Below are 21993 nucleotides of genomic sequence, written 5' to 3'. Positions count from 1 at the left end.
GCTGACCCAATACTGTCCCTGCCCTGGGAGTGTTTAATCGGGACAGTGTAGAGAGAGCTTTACTCTGTATCTGACCCCATGCTGTCCCTGTCTTGGGAGTGTATACTGTCCCCCATCAAACACTCCCAGGACAGGGACAGCATGGGGTCAGATACAGTGTAAGGCTCCCTCTACACTTTCCCCATCAAAGAGGAAGCTTTACTCTGTATCTAACCTTGTGCTGTCCCTGTCCTGGGAGTGTTTGATGGGGAACAGTGTAGAGGGAGCTTTACTCTGTATCTAACCCCGTGCTGTCCCTGTCGTGGGAGTGTTTGATGGGGGAACAGTGTGGTGGAAGATTGATCTGAGACGTTAACCCAAAGGCACTTTGAGCCTCTCAGGTGAACATAATGGATTCCACAGCTTCTGTTTTGAGGGAGTGAGGTTTCTTCCCAGTGACTTGGTCAGTGTTTGTCCTTCAACGAGCATCGCAAAACTGATTCTCTGGTCATGACATTGTGCCTGTAGAGGTCAACAGCTGCTAAACTAGGCCACAGCAAATGGTGAAGGAACCAGCAAGAGAAAAAGATGTGTCTAACCTCATCCTTACCAATCTGCTGGCTGCAGATGCATCTGTCTGTGAGAGTGACCACCGCACAGTCCCTCTGGAGACAAAGCCACATTGAGAATAACATCCACCAGGTTATGTGGCACTATCACTGTACTAAATGGGACAGACTTCCAACAGATCTATCAACTCAAGACTGGGCATCCATGAGGCACCGTGGGCCATCAACAGCAGCAGGATTGTACTCCAGCACAATCTGTAATCTTATGGCCCGGCATATCCCCCACTCAACCATTACCATCAAACTAGGAGATCAGTCCTGGTTCAATGGAGAGTAGGGGTGGGGGCATGCCAGGAGCAGCACCAGGCATACCTGAGGAGGAGGAGGGGTCAACCTGGTGAAGCTATCCGTCATTTGCTACTTATGCTGTTTGGCCCACATGTAGTCTTGTTTGACAGAGCTAAGCAAACCCATAACCAACGGATCAGATCTAAGATCTGCAGTCCTGCTACATCCCGTAATGAATGTTGGTGGGCAATTAAACAACTCACTGGAGGAGGAGGCTCCACAAATATCCCCATCCTCAATGATGGAAGAGCCCAGCACATCAGTGCAAAAGATAAGGCTGAAGATCTGATTCACAGCAACCTTCAGCCAGAAGTGCCAAGTGGATGATGCATCTCAGTCTCCTCCAGTGGTCCCCAACATCACAAATAACAGTCTTCAGCCATTTCAATTCACTCCACGTTATTATCAAGAAATGGTTGAAAGCACTGAATACTCCAAAGGCTATGGATGATGACAACATTTCGGCAATAGTACTGAAGACCTGCTCCCGGACATGCTGCTCCCCTAGGCAAGTAGTTCCTGTACAGCTACAACACTGGCATATGCCTGACAGTGTGGACGATTGCCCAGGTATGTCCTGTACACAAAAAGCAACATAAATCCAACCCGGCCAATTACTGCCCTAAGAGTCACATTTTGATCAGCAGTAAAGTTATGGAAGAATTCATCAACACCCAGCTGATTCAGCAGCAAGATTTATGTGACACAGTGCCAGACAATGACCATCTCTAACAGAATGTGACTAACCATCTCTCCTTGACATTCAGTTGCATTATTATCATTGAATTTCCATTGTCAACATTGTGGGGATACTATTAGCCAGAAACTGAGCTGGACCAACAATAGAAATATCATGGCTACAAAAGCAGGTCAGAGGCTAGGAATTCTGCAGCAAGAAATTCAACTCCATAAGACCATAAGACATAGGAACAGAAATTAGGCCATTCGGCCCATCGAGTCTGCTTCGCCATTCAATCATTGCTGATCAGTTCCTCAACCCCATTCTCCTGCTTTCTCCCCGTAACCCTTGATCCTCTTGACAATCAAGAACCTATCTATCTCAGTCTTAAATGTACTCAATGACCTGGCCTCCACAGCCTTCTGTGGCAGTGAATTCTATAGATTCACCGCTCTCTGGCTGAAGAAGTTTCTCCTTATCTAAAGTTCTAAAAGGTCTTCCCTTTACTCTAAGGCTGTGCTCTCGGGTCCTAGACTCTCCTACCAATGGAAGCATCTTACTAACTCCTGACTCCTCAAAGCCTGTCCACCGTCTCTAAGGCTCAAGTCAGGAGTGTGATGGAATACTCCCCACTTGCCTGGATGGGTGCAGCCCCAACAACACTCAAGAAGTTTGACACCATCCAGGAGAAAGCAGCCCCCGCTTGATTGGCACCACATCCACAAACATTCCATTCCTTCCATCACTGACGCCTAGTAGCAGTAGAATGTACTATCCACAAGATGCCCTGCAGATGCACAACCACTTCCATCTATAAGGACAAGGGCAGCAGATAAATGGGAACATGACCCCCAGCAAGTTCCCCTCCAAGCCATTCACCATCCACCGTCCTGACTTGGAAGTGTATCACCATTCCTTCAGTGTTGCTGAGCCAACATCCTGGCATTCCCTCACTCAGGATATTGTGGCTCTACCTACAGCACATGGACTTGCAGGGGTTCAAGAAGATAACTCAGCACAACCTTGTCAAGGGCAGTTTGGGTTGGGCAATAAATGCTGGCTCATACCACATGTTGTGAAAGAATCAATAAAATAAATGACAATAGGCTAGGCTTTAATTGATTTATAAAGCACAGATATGTCCAGTGGTTATGAAAGGTGCTGTAAAAATGGAAGTGTTTTTCTCTATAACTAACTATTGCTGTGCCATGGAAGTGCGAATGTGAACCTGGACATGTGAAACTGCTCATGCTGTTAGTGATCAAAAGGGGCTTTGCTGCAAATTTAGATCAAAGTTGGCTCTAATTTATGCAGGACCTTAGTTTGCCTTTCCCTGGTGCTAATGTATGGTTTTCCCCTGAATGAGGCAATGAGCCCAGATTTGTACACAGAGAGAGATCAAAAATCACTTCCTGTCCAGGCAAACTCTTGTCTATTGAGGCATGACCCACTGCTTTGTGTATACTTGAGTGCAGCGTTGGAGGGCAGAGGCTTCAGTATGGATCTTGGGTTCAGTTCTGTTGTTTTCAGTTTCGGCAACAAAAGGGAAGGATCATTCCTTTGAAAACATCTGGTTGTGTTTACAGCCTGTGTACTTGCTCCAGGACTCCATGTAGAGCAGCAGATGGAAAAGTCTAGAATCTTTCAACTCGGCTGAATCTATTCCCGCTGTGAGATGTTGGCAGCACCTGATCAGTTCTGAACAATTTAACCAATTGTGTCAACCATCTGGCTGATATTGCTATATCTCTTACAGAGCTGTATTGTTTGCTGGTCTGGGTTCAGCAGATGAGGAGTTAACACAGAAGCAAGAAGTGATGGGAGTGTGTGTGTGTGTGTGTGTGTGCGCGCGCGAGCGCGCTCTCGGTGTGTGTGTGTGCGCGCTCTCTCTCCGCGCTCTCGGTGTGTGCGCGCGCGCGCTGGCACGTGCGCTCGGTGTGTGTGTGTGCACGTGAGTGCGCGCTCGGTGTGTGTGTGTGTGCACGCTCTGGGTGTGTGTGTGCGCGCGTGCGCGCTCGGGGTTTGTGTGTGTGCGTGTGCGTATGTGTGCGCGCGCGCTCTCGGGGTGTGGGTGTGCGCGTGTGCACATTCGGCGTGTGTGTGTATGTGTGCGCGCGCGCTCGCTCTCGGGGTGTGTGCGCGCGCGCTCGCTCTCGGGGTGTGTGCGCGCGCGCTCGCTCTCGGGGTGTGTGCGCGCGCGCTCGCTCTCGGGGTGTGTGCGCGCGTGTGCACGCTCGGTATGTGTGTGTGCGCGCGTGTGTGTGTGCACGCTCGGGGTGTGTGTGCACGCTCGGGGTGTGTGTGCGTGCTAGTTTGTGTGTTCCTTCTCAACACTGTGTGCAGATTTGTTGAGGTAGATGGCACTCACTCGCTGTTACAGTGTGAAGTTACATGCGGTGAAGGGAGTGGACCCAGATTCTTACGACCTTTAGAATCAATCTGACAATCTCTCCATAGAAGAACAATTTGAATGCCAAGCTGATGGAATGTGTATTCTCAAATGTAGGCCCCTATTAGATGACAGGATCTTTTATTCAAAACCATCTGATAATCATATTTGTTATAAGATTACAAAATTAAGTTGGGAAAGGCCCGAGACATTGCTGCAATTGCTTATCTTGAGTAAATGAAGGGTCACATTTCTCAGATGTTCTCTTTTGTCTTTCATCTTAACCATCCATCCAAAAGGTACAGAATCTTGGTGATGGGAAGAATATGTGGTCTATAAATCATCCAAAAGGTACAGAATCTTGGTGATGGGAAGAATATGTGGTCTATAAATCATCCCTGGCCATAGTAATACCCTGGCTATAATGAGAGGTCACTGTTTAAAAGTAAGGTGGGAGTGTCATTCATTTAAGACTGAGAAGAGGAGAACTTTTATCTCAAAGAGAGTCTGAATCTTTGGAACACTCTTTCTTGAAAGGCTGTGAAGACAGGTTTTGACAAACCTTAAGGCAGAGATCATACATTATTGATAAGTAAAGGGGGCTTTATTGAGGGGAATGCAGAATAACTAGATCAGCGAAAAACTTAATGAATGATGAGCAAGCACCAAAGGACCAGAGGCCTCCATCTGCTCTTAATTCAGATTCTAGTTTGGATGATTGCATGGTTTAGAAGGGAGCCAGACAAGTGCAATCCTGTTCAGTTGGAAGATAGCTAAGAGGTGTTGGAGGAGATTGGTGTGTCTAACCATGTTAAAGGAGAAGTAAAAGCTCACCTTCCTCAGAGTCAGATCGGATATCATTAGTTTTAATTCAGTGCCACGCTGGAAAGATCTGTGGAAAATGTGTAATTGCAGCAAAGATAGACTCAAGTTTGTTATTTGGGTGATAATAGCAAACTTGAAGGAGTGTGTAAACAGGAGAGGGAATAGTTAATAATATCAAAGGACATAAGAACCAGGAAGGGATGTTAGGTGGTCAGTATTTTAATTGAACAGAGTCAATTGAGTATTAGAATATAAGAAACAGAAACATGAGGAGGCCATTCAGCCCTTTGAATCTGCTTCACCATTTAATAACATGATGGCTGATCTTCTACCTCAGCTACATCTTACCATTATAGCCCCCTGTCCCTGATTTTCTCAGTGTCCAAAAACCTATTCACCTCGGTCCTGGATGTACTCGACAACTGAACTCCCACCACGCACCCCAACCCCTTCCCCGCAATAGAGAGTCCCGAGGATTCACAGCTGCCTGAGTAAAGAAGATTCTCCTCCTCTCAATCAGAAATGATCAGCCCTTTACTCTCAGACTGTAACTCTGTGTCCTAGACTGTCCAGCTGGGGGAACAATTTCTCAGCATTTACCCAGTCAAACCCTCTGATAATTATATGTCACCTTTAATTCTCTTAAACTTTAGAAACATAATCTTCAGTTTCTCCTCATAGGACAATTCCCTGCACCCAGAAATGCATGGGCCATTGTTGCACTCGCTGCCTGGAGTAAGGAAAGCAGTGTTGGATAGTATATTACAGGCGTGGTGTCATCACTGCCCTATGTCATTGCAGTCAGAGTTCTTTACTCCAGTCCTTTTGTAATAAAGGCTAAAATGCTATTTGTCTTTGTAATTTCTTCCTGTATGTTCATGCTCACTTTCTGTAATGTATGTCCGCTGAGGTCCTTCTGAATACCAACATGTCCCAGTCTCTCACCGTTTCAAAATTATTGTTTTTTCCCGACAAAAAGAGTTGGGTCTCAGACAACAAGGTGTGGAGCTGGATGAACACAGCAGGCCAAACAGCATCATAGGATGAGTTTGGAGAGGACGTGAGGGGAGAGAGGAGAAAAACTGGTGAAAGATGTGCGTTCAGGGCCAGGCAGGAGGAAACTTTAGAGAATAGAGAACAGGGTGTTACCCCGATGTGTCCAGACCGATAATTATTCCACCAAGACCATCACTTTAAAAATCAGATTATCTTGTTGTTATCATATTGCAGTCTGTGAGAGATTGCTGTGTGAAAATTGGCTGCTACATATTTTCCCAATAGTCCATGGGATGTGAATGAATTGTCCATCTCTCATCAGCCTGGAGTGAGCTGCCTTTTTGAACCGCTGCAGTCCTCCTGCTGTGGGTTGACCCACAAGGTCCTCAGGGAGGGAATTCCAGGATCTTGACCGAGTAACACTGAAGGAACAGCAATATATTTCCAAGTCAGGATGGTGCATGGCTTGAGGAGGAACTTAAAGGGGGTGATGTTCCCATGTATCTGCTACCCTTGTCTTTCTTGGTGGTAGCGATCACAGGTTTAGAAGATGCTTTTGAAGGAGGCTGGATGAGTTACTGTGATGCATCTTTTAGCTTACAAGAGTTTTTATTTTATAACCATACTACGTTTCAAAAGTAGTTCATTGCTTTCATTATCCTGAGGTTGTGAAAGGCACTAAAGAAGTACAAGACTTTTTTTTTCGTGTCAGCATCTCTGAATTCCTTTCTCCCTCACATGTTTATTCAATGCCCCCCTTCAGTGTATCATCACGATACCCCCAGCCACTCCCTACAGGAGTGAGTCCCACCTTCTTCCCAGTTTCTGTGTCGAAAGATGTTTTCTTGGATTTCCATTGGATTTCTTAGTGACTATCTTCTGTTTGTAGCTCCTGCAAGTTAAAACATTTTCTGTATCTGTTCTACCAAACTCTTTAATGATTTTAAATACTTGATCAGGTGATGCCTCAGCCTTCTCTTTTTTGGAGAGAACAACACCAGCTCGTTCAAAAACAGAAGCTGCTGGAGAAGCTCAGCAGGTCTGGCAGAACTGAGGAAGGGTCACCGGACCCGAAACGTTAACTCTGATTTTTCCTTCCCAGATGCTGCCAGACCTGCTGAGCTTTTCCAGCAACTTCTGTTTTTGTTCCTGATTTACAGCATCCGCAGTTCTTTCGGTTTTTATTTACCAGCTAGTTCACTCTTTCCTGATTGTTATAATCTCCCAGTTCAGCTTTCATCTTGTAAATTCTGTTTTTTAAAACACCTCCAGTATCTCTATATTTATTTTATGATTTAAAAATCAGAACTGTACATAGTTTTCCATTTGTGATCTGACCAAGGTTTCTAAAAACTTCACATCATTCCATCCTTTTCACCTGTAACTAGACATGAACCCTCATTTTGTTTAAAGTCAAGATGCAGCCTGCATATGCTCAATTTTAATCTGTGACATAATATTCTGAGCCATTTACATCAACTCATTCAGATTCACTCCTAATCACCTTTGGCAAGAGTGTGGGTTTGAGTAACAGGAACTATTTGTCCTAAAGATTGGTCTCATCTGCACCCTTCAGCATCTGTTACACTGATTTTTCATTCCTGAGAAACTGTGAAGTGTCTCAGTATCTGTGACCTGAAGCACTTCTGCTTTTGTCAAATTATTTCTCATTGACTGATTCCATTGCCATAAAAGACACACTACAGCTGTTATTGGAAACAGAAGCTGTGAACAGAAATTGAGATTTATGCCAGGTCTGCTTCATTTGGGCTGCTCTCCTTCACCTTTTTGCACACTCTCATTTTCCACATTGTCATGTCAATAGTGGGAAAAATGCGAGTCTATTATAAAAGATTTAATAACTGAGCAGTTGGAAAAATAGTGGCAGGACAGAATTGGCATGCGTTTACAAAAGGGTAGTAATGGTTGAAAATCTCCTGGAATTCTTTGAGGATGTAACTCATAGAGTTGATGAGAGGTGTCCAGTGGAGGTGGTTAACTTGGACTTACAGAAGGCTTTCGATAAAGTCCCACATAAGAGATTAGCATGTAAGAGTAAATTGCATGAGATTGGGATAGTGTATTGAAATGAATAGAGAACTGATTGGCAGACAAGAAACAGTGTAGGAGTGAACAGGTCTTTTTCAGAATTGCAGTCAGTGACTAGTGGGGTTCCACAGGGATCAGTGCTGCACCCCAGCTATTCACAATATGTGAATGATTTAGATGAGAGAGAGGTAAATGTAATATCTCCAGATTTGCAAATGACACAAATCTGGGTGCGAGGCTGAGCTATGAGGAGGATGCCGAGAAGCTTCAATGTGATGCGGACAAGCTGAGTGAGTGGGCAGATGCAGTATAATGTGGATAAATGTCAGGTTATCCACTTTGGGAGCAAAAAGGGGAGAGCAGATTATTGTCTAAATGGTCATGAATAGGAAGAGGGAAATGTACAATGAGACCAGGGTGTCCTTGTATACTGGTTGCTGAAGGTAAGATGCTGGTGCAACAGGGAAAAAGTATGTCAGCCTTCATAGTGCAAGGATTTAAATAAAGGGGTATGGCGTTTTGCTGCAATTATACAGGGCCTTAGTGAGACCACACCTGGGATACCGTGTGTAGTTTTGGTATCATTATCTGAGGAAGGATGTTCTTGCTATAGAGGGAGTGCAGTGAAAGTTCACCAGACTGATTCCTGGGATGGTGGGACTGATGTGCAGGGAGTGACCGGTTTGATTAGGAATGTATACACTTTAGTTCAGAAGATTGAGAACGGGGTCTCATTAGAATCCTATAAAATATAAAATAAAGGACTAGAAAGGGTAGATGCAGAAAGGATGTTCCCAATGACGGGGGAGTCCAGAATCAGGGTTCACACTCTGAGGATACGGAGTAAATCATTTTGGACTGAAGTGAGGAGAAATTCCTTCACCCAGAGAGTGGGGAGCCTGTGGAATTCTCTACCACAGAAATGTTCGAGGCCAAAACATTGTATGATTTCAAGGAGGAGTTAGATATAACACTTGGGGCTAAAGGCATCAAAAGATATGGGGGGAAAGCAGGAACAGGCTATTGAGTTGGATGATCAACCATGATCACAGCAACTGGCAGAGCAGGCTCAAAGGGCCGAATAGCCTACACCTGCTCCTATTTTCAGTCTTTCTCAAAAGACATCTTGGGCCTTGCCAGGGACAAGGCACATCCTGAGGAGGAATGGAACCTGGGATATGATCTAATTGCTTGCTGGACATGTGCATGCTTAATCATTGATTGTTGGCCAGTTTTCCATGAATGGGGCATCACAGCTGTCCATTCATGCACAACATCTGTATTCTTGGCTGAAGTCTGCAGTGAGGAGTCAGTTAGAAGGAGTCTGATTTATTTCCTTTTTCTGTAATCAGAGGCCCAAGGTGGTACCACGCCCTGCCTGAGACCACCAACTCACCGACCCCTTGGCATTACAAATGCTGGTTTCTTGGAAGGAAAAGTTCTTGCCTAATCAACAGTGTACAATCATCAAGCCTAATGTGCAAGAAGTTAAAGCTACATCATAAATGAACATAATTAAATCATTTATTAAATGTCATCCTTGGGGATACAGTGATGTAATGGTAATGTCACTGGATCAGTAACCCAGGAGTCCAGGCTAATGTTCTGGGACACAGGTTCTAACCCTGCCAAGTCAGCTGGGGCAATTTCAATTTAATTAATCAATCTGGAAGTGAAAGCTCATTTCTGTGATGGCGACCATGAATCTAGTATCGTTTGTTACAATTGTTGTAAAACCTCATCTGGTTCACTAATGCCTTTTAGGGAAGGAAATCTGCCCTCCCTACCTGGTCTGGCCCATATGTGACTCTAGACCCACGGTAATGTAGTTGACTGTTAACTGCCCTCTGGGTAATTGGGGGACAGTGCCACCCACATCCCATTGAATGAATAAAGACCACATTTCAGATAAAATGACTTACATTGGAGTTCAGTGACAGTTTTATATGGCGGCTGCAAAGCAAGATCCCACAGGCAACATTCCAATAAATGAACAGACACAGTATTTTTCAGATACCCTCTGAGCTGTTGATTGTGGAAAATTGCTTAGGAGAAACTCATGCTTTTCTTCCAAGAGTAATCTTCTGTGTCTACAACGGCAGGTTTTGCATTTGTTCTGAAGGGGTGTATCTCCGACAGTGCGGTGCTCCCTCGGCGCGGACCCTCCGACAGCGCGGCCCTCCCTCGGCACCGACCCTCCGACAGCGCGGCGCTCCCTCGGCACCGACCCTCCGACAGTGCGGCGCTCCCTCGGCACCGACCCTCCGACAGCGCGGCGCTCCCTCGGCACCGACCCTCCGACAGTGCGGCGCTCCTTCGGCGCCGACAGTGCGGCGCTCCCTCGGCACCGACCCTCCGACAGTGCGGCGCTCCCTCGGCACCGACCCTCCGACAGTGCGGCGCTCCCTCGGCACCGACCCTCTGAGGATCCCTAGAGAACAGTGTGAAGTCATGGGAAGATTTGCGAGTGGTTATCAGTCTGAGTAGCCTTAACATGAATTCTCACTCAATATTTCTGACTATCTCTATACTGGTTGATAAGGAGTGTTTACTCAATATAAGCAGAGCATCGTGTGTTACTACAAGGGCAGGGGACACCATGCCCAACACCTGTCTCTGTTCCACCAAATGCCATTTCTGAATTCTGAGTCATAACTGCAGCATCCAGATAGACTGCCCATATCTGGGGAACACCTGAATAAGAGCGGCTCTGCGTTCAGTTCCCTCCTGGGATGAATGGCACTGCTGTATATATGGCAGTTTGAAGAAAATGTCGGTAAATTTGAGATCTAATTTTGAAATGAGTCAGTGCGTGTGAAGCTGTTTAGTGTTGGATCGATTGATGGAATTACTGTAGTGGTTCACAGTAGAGCTGTTGACTGACTGGGGAGTGTCAGATTGACATATCAAGCCCTGAGCTCTCTCAATCAAAGCCTTCGATTTATTGCTGAACCATTAATGCTGCATTAAATCAGCCTGATGGAAGCTCAGAGGACATCAGCACATTATTCTGTGTTTATCTGAAAGCAAAGGGCCCTCTTGACTAATTTCAGACACTTGCCTGGATTAAAAGCAGTGTGTACACCTCTGCAGCATCATTGCAATGCTCGTGGGACTCAGTCCTGTTGCGAATAAATGTTTCATATCGTTTGCTCCTGTCAGTGTCACATTTTCCCTCCTCTTCAGCATCACGATGTGCACTAATTCTGTTTGCCACATGCACAGTATGTGTTTGATATATGTGTTTTTATACTCTGTATTATACAAAGAGACCATTATTCTCTATAACATACCAGTGGGCTTCTATTCTCTATGACATACACAGGCATTGCTATTCTCTACAATATACACAGGGACCACTATTCGCTATAACCTACAAAGGTGCTGCTAATCTCTATAATAGAGACAGGAACTGCTATTCTCTGTACTGTACACAAAGACCGTTATTCTCTATCGTATATATGGAGGTTGTTACTTTCCATAAAGCACAAAGGGGCTACCTTTCTCTATAATATACACAGGATTGTTGTTTTCGTATACACAATACTATATTTTCCCATAACATACAAGCAGGTTGATATGTCCCTATAATATGTACAGATTGTTATTCCCTGTAATGTAAATGGGGATGCATGCCATGTAATTTACACTGACCGTGAATGTTTTCATCAAAATTATGTGTTCATATCTTGTTTTTTATATCAAAAAATCTACTGTGGCTGGATTGAATCCCCACAGCTGCTGAACATGGACCAGGACACATCTGGATGGTCGTACTGCAGCGACAAATCATCACAGCCTTCATCCTGCTTGCTCATGACATTGTACTTCGTCCCTGATGTTCTCTTGTCCACAAGGATCGAGCTGTGATATGCTCCAGCATGTCTGTGTAATAATAGAACACATAGTTTCTGCAGTGTCACGATGTGCCTTTCTGGGCACCTTCCTTCTTCCTGTCAATGTCCTTGTGTGAAGCAGAGCTCCAGGTCGCACTGAATCCCAGCGATGAAACCAATTACAGGATGCAGCCATTCCCCCAGAGAACACTCAGGGACACATTTTAAAGTTTCAGCTAATGTTGCAATAAAATAATTGGCCTCACTTGTCTCAGTTCCAATCTATCATAAAATCTCCCCAGCATTGTAGAAGAAAGGTCGTATTTCTTGACACGTCTCCACGTAAATCTGATTTTTATATAAAATTCTGCAGTGTTCCTCATTGCCAGGTTTTTTTTGTCATGATTTCATACTGAAGTGTTCTAGTAATGGCACCTTCCTTTAAAGTTGTGGATTCAAACCCCCTCAGGGGACATGTGCCCAGAATCCAAGCTGGCATTCCCAGGACATCTGCGGGGTGGGGGGATGCTCCAGTTGGTGGTGCTGACCTTTTGGATGAGATGTGAACCAATTCCTGGCTTCACCCTTGTTTGCATATAAGATCACACAGCCACTATTTAGAGATGATGCAAGTTCCTCCCAGGGTTGGGGGCCAGAGATTTATCTCTCAACCAACATAAAAAAAAGACACAAAATTTCTGTTTTGGGATCTCACTATGCACAAAATGCCTGTTGTATTTTCTGTGACTACTCTTCAAACACACTTAAGTCACCCCTGCCTCCCCAAAGTTTGTCCACCATCTACAAGTGTTAGAACCCTTGCTGGTTTCTCATTATTTTTAATCTTCTTCAATCAATTTTGGTTCAGATTACTTTGGGACAGACTGTGGTAAAAGGAAAAGAACAGAGAACAAAGAAAAGAATAAGTTTTTGTTTATTAAGGAGGCCAGGCCCGGAAGCTAATTGAAGGCTAATTCTTGATTAAAAGGATTCCGACAGACACAGCAATTCTGGGAAGAGCATGGTGTTTCAACAGATAACAGAAGTTGGCTATTGATGAGATCAGTACCTGAGAATTGGTTCTAGCAAGTCTGGAAAAGACCATGTGTTCAAGCAGATAGAGTAATAGAGCTGTACAGCACGGAAACAGACCCTTTGGTCCAACTTGCCCATGCCAACCAGATATCCTAAATAAATCTAGATCCATTTTGCCCATAAATCTGTAAACAGTTCGCATTCCTATACCCATCCAGATGCCTTTTAAATGTTGTAATTGTACCCATCTCCACCACTTCCTCTGGCAGCTCATTCCATACACACACCACCCTCTGCGTGAAAAAGTTGCCCTTTAGGTCCCTTTTAAATCCTTCCCCTCTCACCTTAAACCTATGCCCCTCTAGTTTTGGACTACCCCACCCTGGGGAGAAGACCTTGGCTATTTATCCTATCCATGCCCCTCATGACTTTATAAACCTCTATAAGGTTATGACTCTGACACTCCAGGGAAAATAGCCCCAGCCTATTCAGCCTCTCCCTGTAGCTCAAACCCTCCAACCCTAGCAACATCCTTGTAAATCTTTTCTGAACCCTTTCAAGTTTAATAATATCCTTCCTATAGCAGGGACACCAGAATTGCACACAGGATTCCAATAGTGGCCTAAACAATGTCCTGTACAGCCGCAACATGATCTCCCAACTTGTACACTCAACGCTCTGACCAACGAAGGCAAGCATGCTAAATGCCTTCTTCACCACTCTGTCTACCTGGGACTCCTCTTTCAAGGAACCTGCACCCCAAGGTCTCTTTGTTCTGCAACACTCCCCAGGGCCCCACCATTAACTGTATAAATCCTGCCCTGATTTGCCTTTCCAAAATGCCACACCTCACATGTATTCTGAGATAATTTTCTTTACTGTCCACTACATGACCTATTTTGGTGTCATCTGCAAACTTACTAAATATACCTCCTATATTCACATCCAAATCATTTATGTTAATGACATAAAGCAGTGGACCCAGCACTGATCCTGTGGCACACCACTGGTCACAGGCCTCAGTCTGAAAAGCAACCCTCTACCACCCTCTGTCTCCTACCTTCAGGCCAGTTTTGTATCCAATTGGCTAGTACCCCTGGATCCCATGAGATTTAACCTTATTAACCAGTTTACCATACAGAACCTTGTTGAATGATTTGCTGAATCCATATGGACAATGTCTACTGCTCTGCCTTCATCAGTTTTCTATATCACATCATGAACATTAATCTGATTATCCTGTTTAATTCTTTTTCTTGCTAAATTTATTTTGTTTTCAATAAATTGTTAAGTCTTTTGTTTGCGATACAAAGCCAGTGCATATAATTAATTATTCACAAAGTATGGGTTTGGTTATTGAAAAGTCTGGTTAGGAACTATTGGGGGTCTTCAACAGTTGAGTTTTATTGTACCGTGAATACAGTGGTAGAAAGGCAGATTGGGTTCAACTGTCTGTGTCATTACACAAGGCACAAGTCAGGAGTGCGATGGAATACTCCCCACTTGCCTGGATGGGGGCAGCTCCAACAACACTCAAGAAGCTTGATACCATCCAGGACAAAGCAACCCACTTGTTTGGCACCACATCCACAAACATCCCACTCCCCCCACCACCGACGCTCAGTAGCAGCAGTGTGTACTATCTACAAAATGCACTGCAGAAATTCACCAAAGATCCTCAGGCAGCACCTTCCAAACCCACGACCACTTCCATCTAGAAGGACAAGGGCAGTAGATACATGGGAACACCATCCCTTACAAGTTCCCCTCCGAGCCCCTCACCATATCGCTGTTCCTTCCCTGTCGCTGGGTCAAAATCCTGGAATTCCCTCCCTAAAGGCATTGTGGGTCAACCCAGCAGGTGGGTTCAAGAAGGCAGCTCACCACCACCTTCTCAAGGGGCAATTCAGGATGGACAGTAAATGCTGGCGCAGCCACCAATGCCCACATCCTCTGAATGAATGTAAAAACTAGGCTGTAAAAAGCTTTGACACTACCCGAGAATGTTACAGCATGATAGAAACAGAAATTTCCCTTCACAGAAGCTGTAAGAAGATAATAACAAGTGTTAAATATCACAGTTCCTATCACACTCCTTAGTCATGCTTCATCAGAGTCACATTTATTATAATTACAGATATTTACTCTTAAACAGCCATGGCAGCATTATCCCCAAGCAATTTGCTCTCAGCTTTGGTAAGGTTGGGTTTCTCAGTCTTGAATCCCACATTTTCACAGACTGCAACGAGTCATGGCAAGTAAGAAATGGACAAAAACTGTCTCGCCCAATACATTCTACAATCATCTCTCTCGTCTCGTTCATTCACCAGTGTGTGTGTGGGTGTGGGGGTGTGTCTATGTGAGAGGGTGTGGATATGTGCCTGTGTGGGTGTATGTCTGTGTGTGAGTGTGTGGGTGTGTCTATATGAGAGTGTGTGGATATGTGCCTGTGTGGGTGTATGTCTGTGTGAGAGTGTGTGGGTGTGTCTATATGAGAGGGTGTGAGTATGTGAGAGGGTATGGGTATGTGCCTGTGTGGGTGTGGGGGTGTGGGTGTGTGTCTGTGTGTGAGTGTGTGGGTGTGTCTATATGAGAGTGCGTGGGTGACAGTGTGTGGGTGTGTGTCCATGTGAGAATGTCTGTGAGAGTGTGTAGGGGTGTGTTTCTGTGTGTGTGTGTCCGTGTGTCCGTGCATGGGATTCTCTTCCCTGTCTTTCCCTTTCCTATACCAGTGAATATTTCGTTCCTATTTATACAGCTGTTACTCTATTAAACTAACTCATGTAATCTGTTAGCCTATGGCGGTAAATCCATCCCACCTCTGCATGCAGATATCCCACGGACAGGCTTCAGGTTGTAGCTCCTGGCTCAGGATTTGCAGTTAATTGCAGGAAAGTGTCTGCATCTTGACCAACAGGCTAAAACTTTCAGCTGTAATATTTACTGAGGTTGCTAATGGACTGTGGGTTAACTTGCCAACTGCGTGCGAAGTTATGAATAAATATTTTAGGAGCAGGACGGGGCCACTCAGTCCTTTGAGCCTGTTGGGTCACTCAATTATACCATGATTTTTTGCATCTCAACTCTATCCATCGTAATTGCTTCACGTTGCTGACTCCCTACCCCAATAAATGTGTACTCATCTCAGTCTTAAATGTTTTAATTGGCGCCCAGCATCATGATCCTTTTATAAAAATGCATTTGTGGGATGTGAACATTGCTGGCTATGTCAGCTTTGTTGCCAGGTGGTGGGGAGCTGCCTTCTTGAACCGCTGCAGCCCACCTGTTGACCCACAATGCCCTTAGGGAGGGAATTCCAAGATTTTGACCCGGCGAAGCTGAAGGAATGACGATAGGATGGTGAGTGGCTCGGGGGGGAACTTGCAGCTGGTGGTGTTCCCATGTATGTGGATGGTACACACTGCTGCTACTAAGCGTCAGTGGGGAGAGGGAGTAAATGCTTGTGGATGTGGTGCCAATCAAGCGGGCTGCTTTGTCCTGGATGGTGTCAAACTTCTTGAGTGTTGTTGGGGCTGCACTCATCCAGGCAAGTGGGGAGTGTTCTGTCACAGTCCTGACTTGTGCCTTGTAGATGGTAGACAGGAGGTGAGTTACTTGCTGCACTCTTCCTAATCTCTGACCTGCTTTTGTAGCTGCTGTATTAATGTGGTGAGCCCAGTTGAGTGTTGAGTCAATGGTAACCCCCAGGATGTTGATAGTGGGGGATTCAGTGATGGTAACAGGGACAATGTTCCATTTTCTCTTTGTTTGAGAAAGTGCTTTACGACATCACCCAGACTTTAAGGTTCTCTCCCTCCTTGTGGATGCTGGACACCAGCTGCAGTGAAAATAGGAACTCTCTGTGACCCAGGAAATGCCTTTATCATTTCAAGTACCACTATTAAGTGTTTGTGACTTAAGGATTTACAAGTTAGTCTATGCAACCTGTCCTCACAATTTAACCCTTTTAGCCCCAGGCTGAATGTGTGGTGTACGCTGTTCAAGGCCAGCCTTTCCTTCCTGAGATCCAGGCATTGGGGCTGAATGTTTTCTTCACTCTACACCTGGGAAATTAAAAGATAGAAATGCACACCCAAGGACCAGCACTCCGTTTAATGAGGTCCCATAAGAAACATTATCAGTTCTGCCAGTTAGCAGATGGGATATATACACATCTCCTGTGATTTCCTGCTTATGCAGGAGTTCTGATCTGGGAACTAAATTACCAGCTGCACTGTTGAATTATGAACAAATAAGTTAATGAGGAGCTCAGCAGAGGTTTCTCCCCTCAACTGACCCTCTGACAGTGCGGCGCTCCCTCAGCGCTGACTCTCCAACAGTGCGGCACTCCCTCAGCACTGACTCTCCGACAGTGCGGCACTCCCTCAGCACTGACCCTCCGACAGTGCCGCGCTCCCTCAGCACTGACCCTCCGACAGTGCGGCACTCCCTCAGCACTGCCCCTCCGACAGTGCGGCGCTCCCTCAGCACTGACCCTCCGACAGTGCGGCGCTCCATCAGCCTTGACCCTCTGACAGTGCGGGGCTCCCTCAGCACTGACCCTCCGACAGTGCGGCGCTCCATCAGCCTTGACCCTCTGACAGTGTGGCGCTCCCTCAGCACTGACCCTAAATTGGCAAGAAAATAAAAGCAAACAGCAGTGCTTCTACGAATAGATTTTAAAAAAGTAGCTAAAGTGATTAACAGTGAACAGGGAAATGGCAGATGGTTTTAAAGCAATATTTTGCATCAGTGTTCATGGTGGTGGAACTATCTTAAAAGATATTGGATAAGCAAGATGCTAATGTAAAGATAGCTTGTGTAACAGACTCTATCATGAAGGACAAAGTTTTTGACAAACTAATGGGACAAATAACAGATAATTGACAGGACGTGATGGTCTCCAACCAAGGGCTTTAAAGGAAATGGCTACAGAGAGAATGGAGGTATTGGTCAAAATATTCCTTCCTGGATTTGGGGAAGGTTCCAGCAGTTTGGAAAACTGCTTATCTGATGGCCTTGTTCAAGAAGGAAGGGAGAGTGAAAGCAGGAAACTACAGGCCAATTAGTCTAACATCTATCATTGGAAAAATGCTGGAATCCATTATTAAGGAAGAAATAGCAGGTCATTTAGAAAAGCATAAAACAGTCAGAGTCAAATGGTTTTGTGAAAGGGAAATCATGTTTGACAAATTTGCCAGGAAGTTCTTTAAAGATGCAACATTCCAAGTTGATAAAGTGGAGCTGATGGATGTAATGTATTCGAATTTCCAAAAGGCACTTGATAAGGTGCCATGAAAAAGGTTATTGCACAAGATGGGAGCTCACTGTATTGGGGTAAGGTATGAGCATGGATTGAGGATTGGTTAACACATGAAAAACAGAGAATCGAGATTAATGGGTCTTTTTTATGTTGGAAAGACATAACTTGTGGAGTGCCACAAGAATCAGTGCTAGGACTGTCTATATTCATAACATCAAGAGGGGCAGAGTGTAATGTATCTAAATTTGCTGATGATACAAAAAATAGGTAGGGTCATGTAGTGATGAGGATACAAGTGGATATAGATAGTTTGAGATGAGGGAAAAGTCTTTGCAGATGGAATTAAATACTGGAAAGTGTGAGGTCACACACTTTGGTGAGAAGAACCAAAAGGCAAACTACTGGTTAAATAGAGAGAGACTCCAAAAATGTGCAGCACAGAGGGCTCTGGGTGTTCTTGTGCATGAAACACAAAAGGTTAACATGCAGATACAGCAAGTAATTGAGAAGGAAATGGAATTTAATCTTTTGTTGCCAGAGGGTTGGACTGTAAAATGGGTGAAGTCTTATTACAACTGAACTGGGTGTTGGTGAGCTGTGCCTGGACTGTGTATAGTTTTTAAGAAAGGATCTATTGGCACTGGAGGCAGTTCAAAAGAGATCCACTCAGCTGATTCCTGGGATGAAGGAGCTGATTCATCGAGAACAGCTAAACAGATTCGACCTGTATTCACTAGAGTTTTGAAGTATGAGGGTGATCTTGTTGAAAGATGCAGGATTCTGAGGGAGGCTTGACAGGGCAGATGTTAAGAAGAATGGGCCACCCCTGCTCCTATTTCTTATGTTCTAACAGTGCAGCACTCCTTAGTACTGTCACTCCTTCGGGACTGATGCTCTGATAGTGCAACATTCCCTCAGTAGGTTGTAAAAGAATGTCTTAAAAGGGCAGAGTCTGAGGCAGAAACGTATTCTGAGGAAGTACCTGCACTGCCAGTGGTGGGGCAATGAAAATGCACACGGGCCAAAATTGAAGGAGTGCGGTGATTGTTAGACGGAATTACAGGGTGACCAACGTTGTTTAAAACAGATTGGCTACGGGGAAAGATGGGGGAATGGGATTGGCTGAGCTGCTTTGCACAAAGCCAGTACAGACATAATGGACTGAGTGGCCTGTTTCTGAGCTAAAATCCCACAGCGATTCTATGATTGCAGTTTGTGTGAACTTGCTGTGAATGTATCAACGACTGTTTTTCCCACAATACACCAAAGACCGCACTTCAGAAAGTATGGCTGTAAATTCATTGCAATGTCCGAAATTTGGGAATGAGATGATATAACTGTCACACTGTTTCTTTGTCTGTTCTGCTACAGGATTTAGGAATGGAGTCGACTTCACTGGATGACGTCCTCTGCAGATATGCGAGTTTCCGCAATCTAGTGGATCCTATCACTCATGACTTGATCATCAGCCTCGCTCGATATATCCACTGCCCCAAACCGGTAAGGGATTCCCCATGTTTATACTGCCCAGTGACAGGACCCCAGAGGTCACAGCTTTCAGTCGACCTATAGCTGAACTGAGGGACCATTCCTTGGGAGATCATGCGGGTAGGGGGAGGAGGAGGAGGGAGTGCTGCGGCAGTTACTTCACTGCCAGATTGTGACCTGCTGGTTCCAGACCTGCCTCCACGTCTGCAGAACCTCAGTATGTGTGGCCACTTGATATGGATGTGATTTAGTCAGTCACACCTCGAAAGGTGAGGGAGATGTGCCCAGGATCCAGCATTGTCAGTGGCTGAGCTGAGGCCGAGACATTCCATTGGTTTCTTTCCAAGAGCTAAAGCATCAGCTTATGAACTAACAGAGCAAAAGAAATAGGACTTGCCTGTCTTCATATCATTTTCTGTCTTTCTCTCAGTTTGTGTTTTTCTGTCACTCTTTCTATGGCCATGTCAAACTCCTGTCTTGGTCTCTCTCTCTCATCTCTCTCTCTGTTTTCTCTTTCTCTCTCTGAGTTTGTTTCTTGTCTGAAACTTTCTGTTTATTGCTTTCTGAGCAGCAATTACCACCTTCAGAAAGTGGTCCTTAGGGAGGGAATTCCAGGTTTTTGACCCAGCAGCACTGAAGGAATGGTGCTGTATTTCAAAGTCAGGAGGGTGAGTGGCTGGGAGGGGAATTTGCAGGGGATGGTGTTCCTGTGTATGTGCTGCTGCCCTTGTCCTTCTAGCTGGAAGTGGTTGTGGATTTGGAAGGTGCTGTCTGAGGACCCATGGTGAGTTTCTGCATTCTTAATCTTGATGACCAACATCACAAGCTAATTGTTCAGAGCTCTGTCCAGTAGAATTCCAAACTCTGGGACATTCCTCTAACCTGAGATTGTCAGAAAGACACAGCAATACTAACGGAAGATATTAATCTGCATATAGACTGGAACAATCAGATGGACAAAGATGGTTGAGATGCAGAGCTCTGAAAATGTTTTTGGGATGGTTTCTTAGAATAGCAAACTCCAGAACCAATCAGAAAACAGGCTATACTAAAGTTGGTATTGAGCAATGGGATAGTTATACTTTATTTCCTCATCGTGAAAGTGCACCTTGGTAGCAGCAACAATAATATGATTGAATTTTATATTCAGTTTGAGGGAGAGAAGACTGAGCCCAAGACTGGTGTTTTCAACTGGGGCATGAAAATAAAGCCAGCTGAAATGAACCGGTAAATTAGGTTGAAGGCTAAGTCAGTAGAGATGTTATAGCCTATATATGGGGATATTTCAGAATAGAACAAATACATTCCAATGAGAATGGAAAATTCACATAATTATGGAATCCCTTCAGTGCAGAAAGAGGCCATTTAGCCCATCAAATCTTCACCGACCTTCCAAAGAGCATTCCATCCAGACCCACCCCTCCACCCCATCCCTGTAACCTTACCATGGCCAATCTACCTAACCTGCATATGGTTGGAACAAGTTGCTGGAAGAGCTCAGCAGGTCTGGCAGCATCTGTGAAGGAAAAAACAGAGTTAATGTTTCAGGTCCGGTGACCCTTCCTCAGAACTGAATTTCCACACAGACAGTTGCCCGAGGGTGGAATCAAACCTGGGTCTCTGGTTTGTGAGGCAGCAGTACTAACCGCTGAGCCACCATACTACCCCCAAGCCTGCCCCCAAATTCCAAGGAGAGGACGCACTTCCTAAATTAAAATGTTCAAGATAGTATGAAATTTTAAGATTATTAAAGGGGTGAGGAATAGAGTACAGTACAAGAACAAGCTAGATAGAAATAGTGCAAACAGAAAATACAAATTTTCCAGAAATTTTAAATAAGTTAATAAAATGAGTGTTGGTCTTATAGAAAGTGAGTTTAGGACATTGGCAATGGAAAATGAGATGGCAGTTTAAATGAACAGAGATTTTGCATCAGTCTTCACCACAGCAGATACAAGTAACATCCTGGGATTAGCTGTAAGTTGGGAAATGGAAGAGAGAGAGAAACTCAAGAAAGTTAGTCGCCAGGGAAGTGTTACTGAGCAAACTGTTGGAACTCTGGGTCGACAGGTCTCCAGATCCTGATGGACCTGATTCTAGGGTTTTAAAGGAAGGTGTTAGTCAGATCATAAGAACCAGAGGATATAGAGCAGAATTTGGCCATTTGGCCCATTAAGTCTGCTCCACCATTCAATCATGTTTGATTATATTTCTCGATCCCATCCTCCTGCCTTTTACCCCGTAACTTTTGATCCCATTATCCATCAAGAACCTATCTATCTCTGTCTCAAATACTCAATGACTTGGCCTCCACAGCCCTCTATGGCAATGAGTGCCACAGATTCACCCCCCTCCGGCTGAAGAAATTCCACCTCATCTCAGCTCTAAAGGGCCATCCCTTCACTCTGAGGCTGTGCTGTCACATCTTAGTCTCTCTTACTAGTGGAAACATCTTCTTCACATCCACTCTATCCAGGCCTCTCAGTATTTGGTAAGTTTCAATCAGATCCCCCCCATTCTTCCAAACGCCATCAAGT

General features: G+C 44.9%; 1 protein-coding gene across 1 annotated transcript in view; it reads left to right on the top strand.

The window, feature by feature from the left end:
* LOC109914708 (leucine-rich repeat-containing protein 75A-like) overlaps positions 1 to 21993 on the top strand; it is a 45972-nt gene that overhangs the window by 7408 nt on the left and 16571 nt on the right. Inside the window, exon 2 of the mRNA XM_048612326.1 lies at positions 19340 to 19468. Within this exon, the coding sequence (XP_048468283.1) occupies positions 19340 to 19468 (129 nt within the window). The remainder of the gene's footprint in view (positions 1 to 19339; positions 19469 to 21993) is intronic.

Source organism: Rhincodon typus, chromosome 26 (assembly GCF_021869965.1).
Source record: "Rhincodon typus isolate 14 chromosome 26, sRhiTyp1.1, whole genome shotgun sequence".
Classification (NCBI taxonomy): domain Eukaryota; kingdom Metazoa; phylum Chordata; class Chondrichthyes; order Orectolobiformes; family Rhincodontidae; genus Rhincodon; species Rhincodon typus.
The sequence above is the reverse complement of the archived record's forward strand: the minus strand, read 5'-3'. Positions and strand labels throughout refer to the sequence as shown.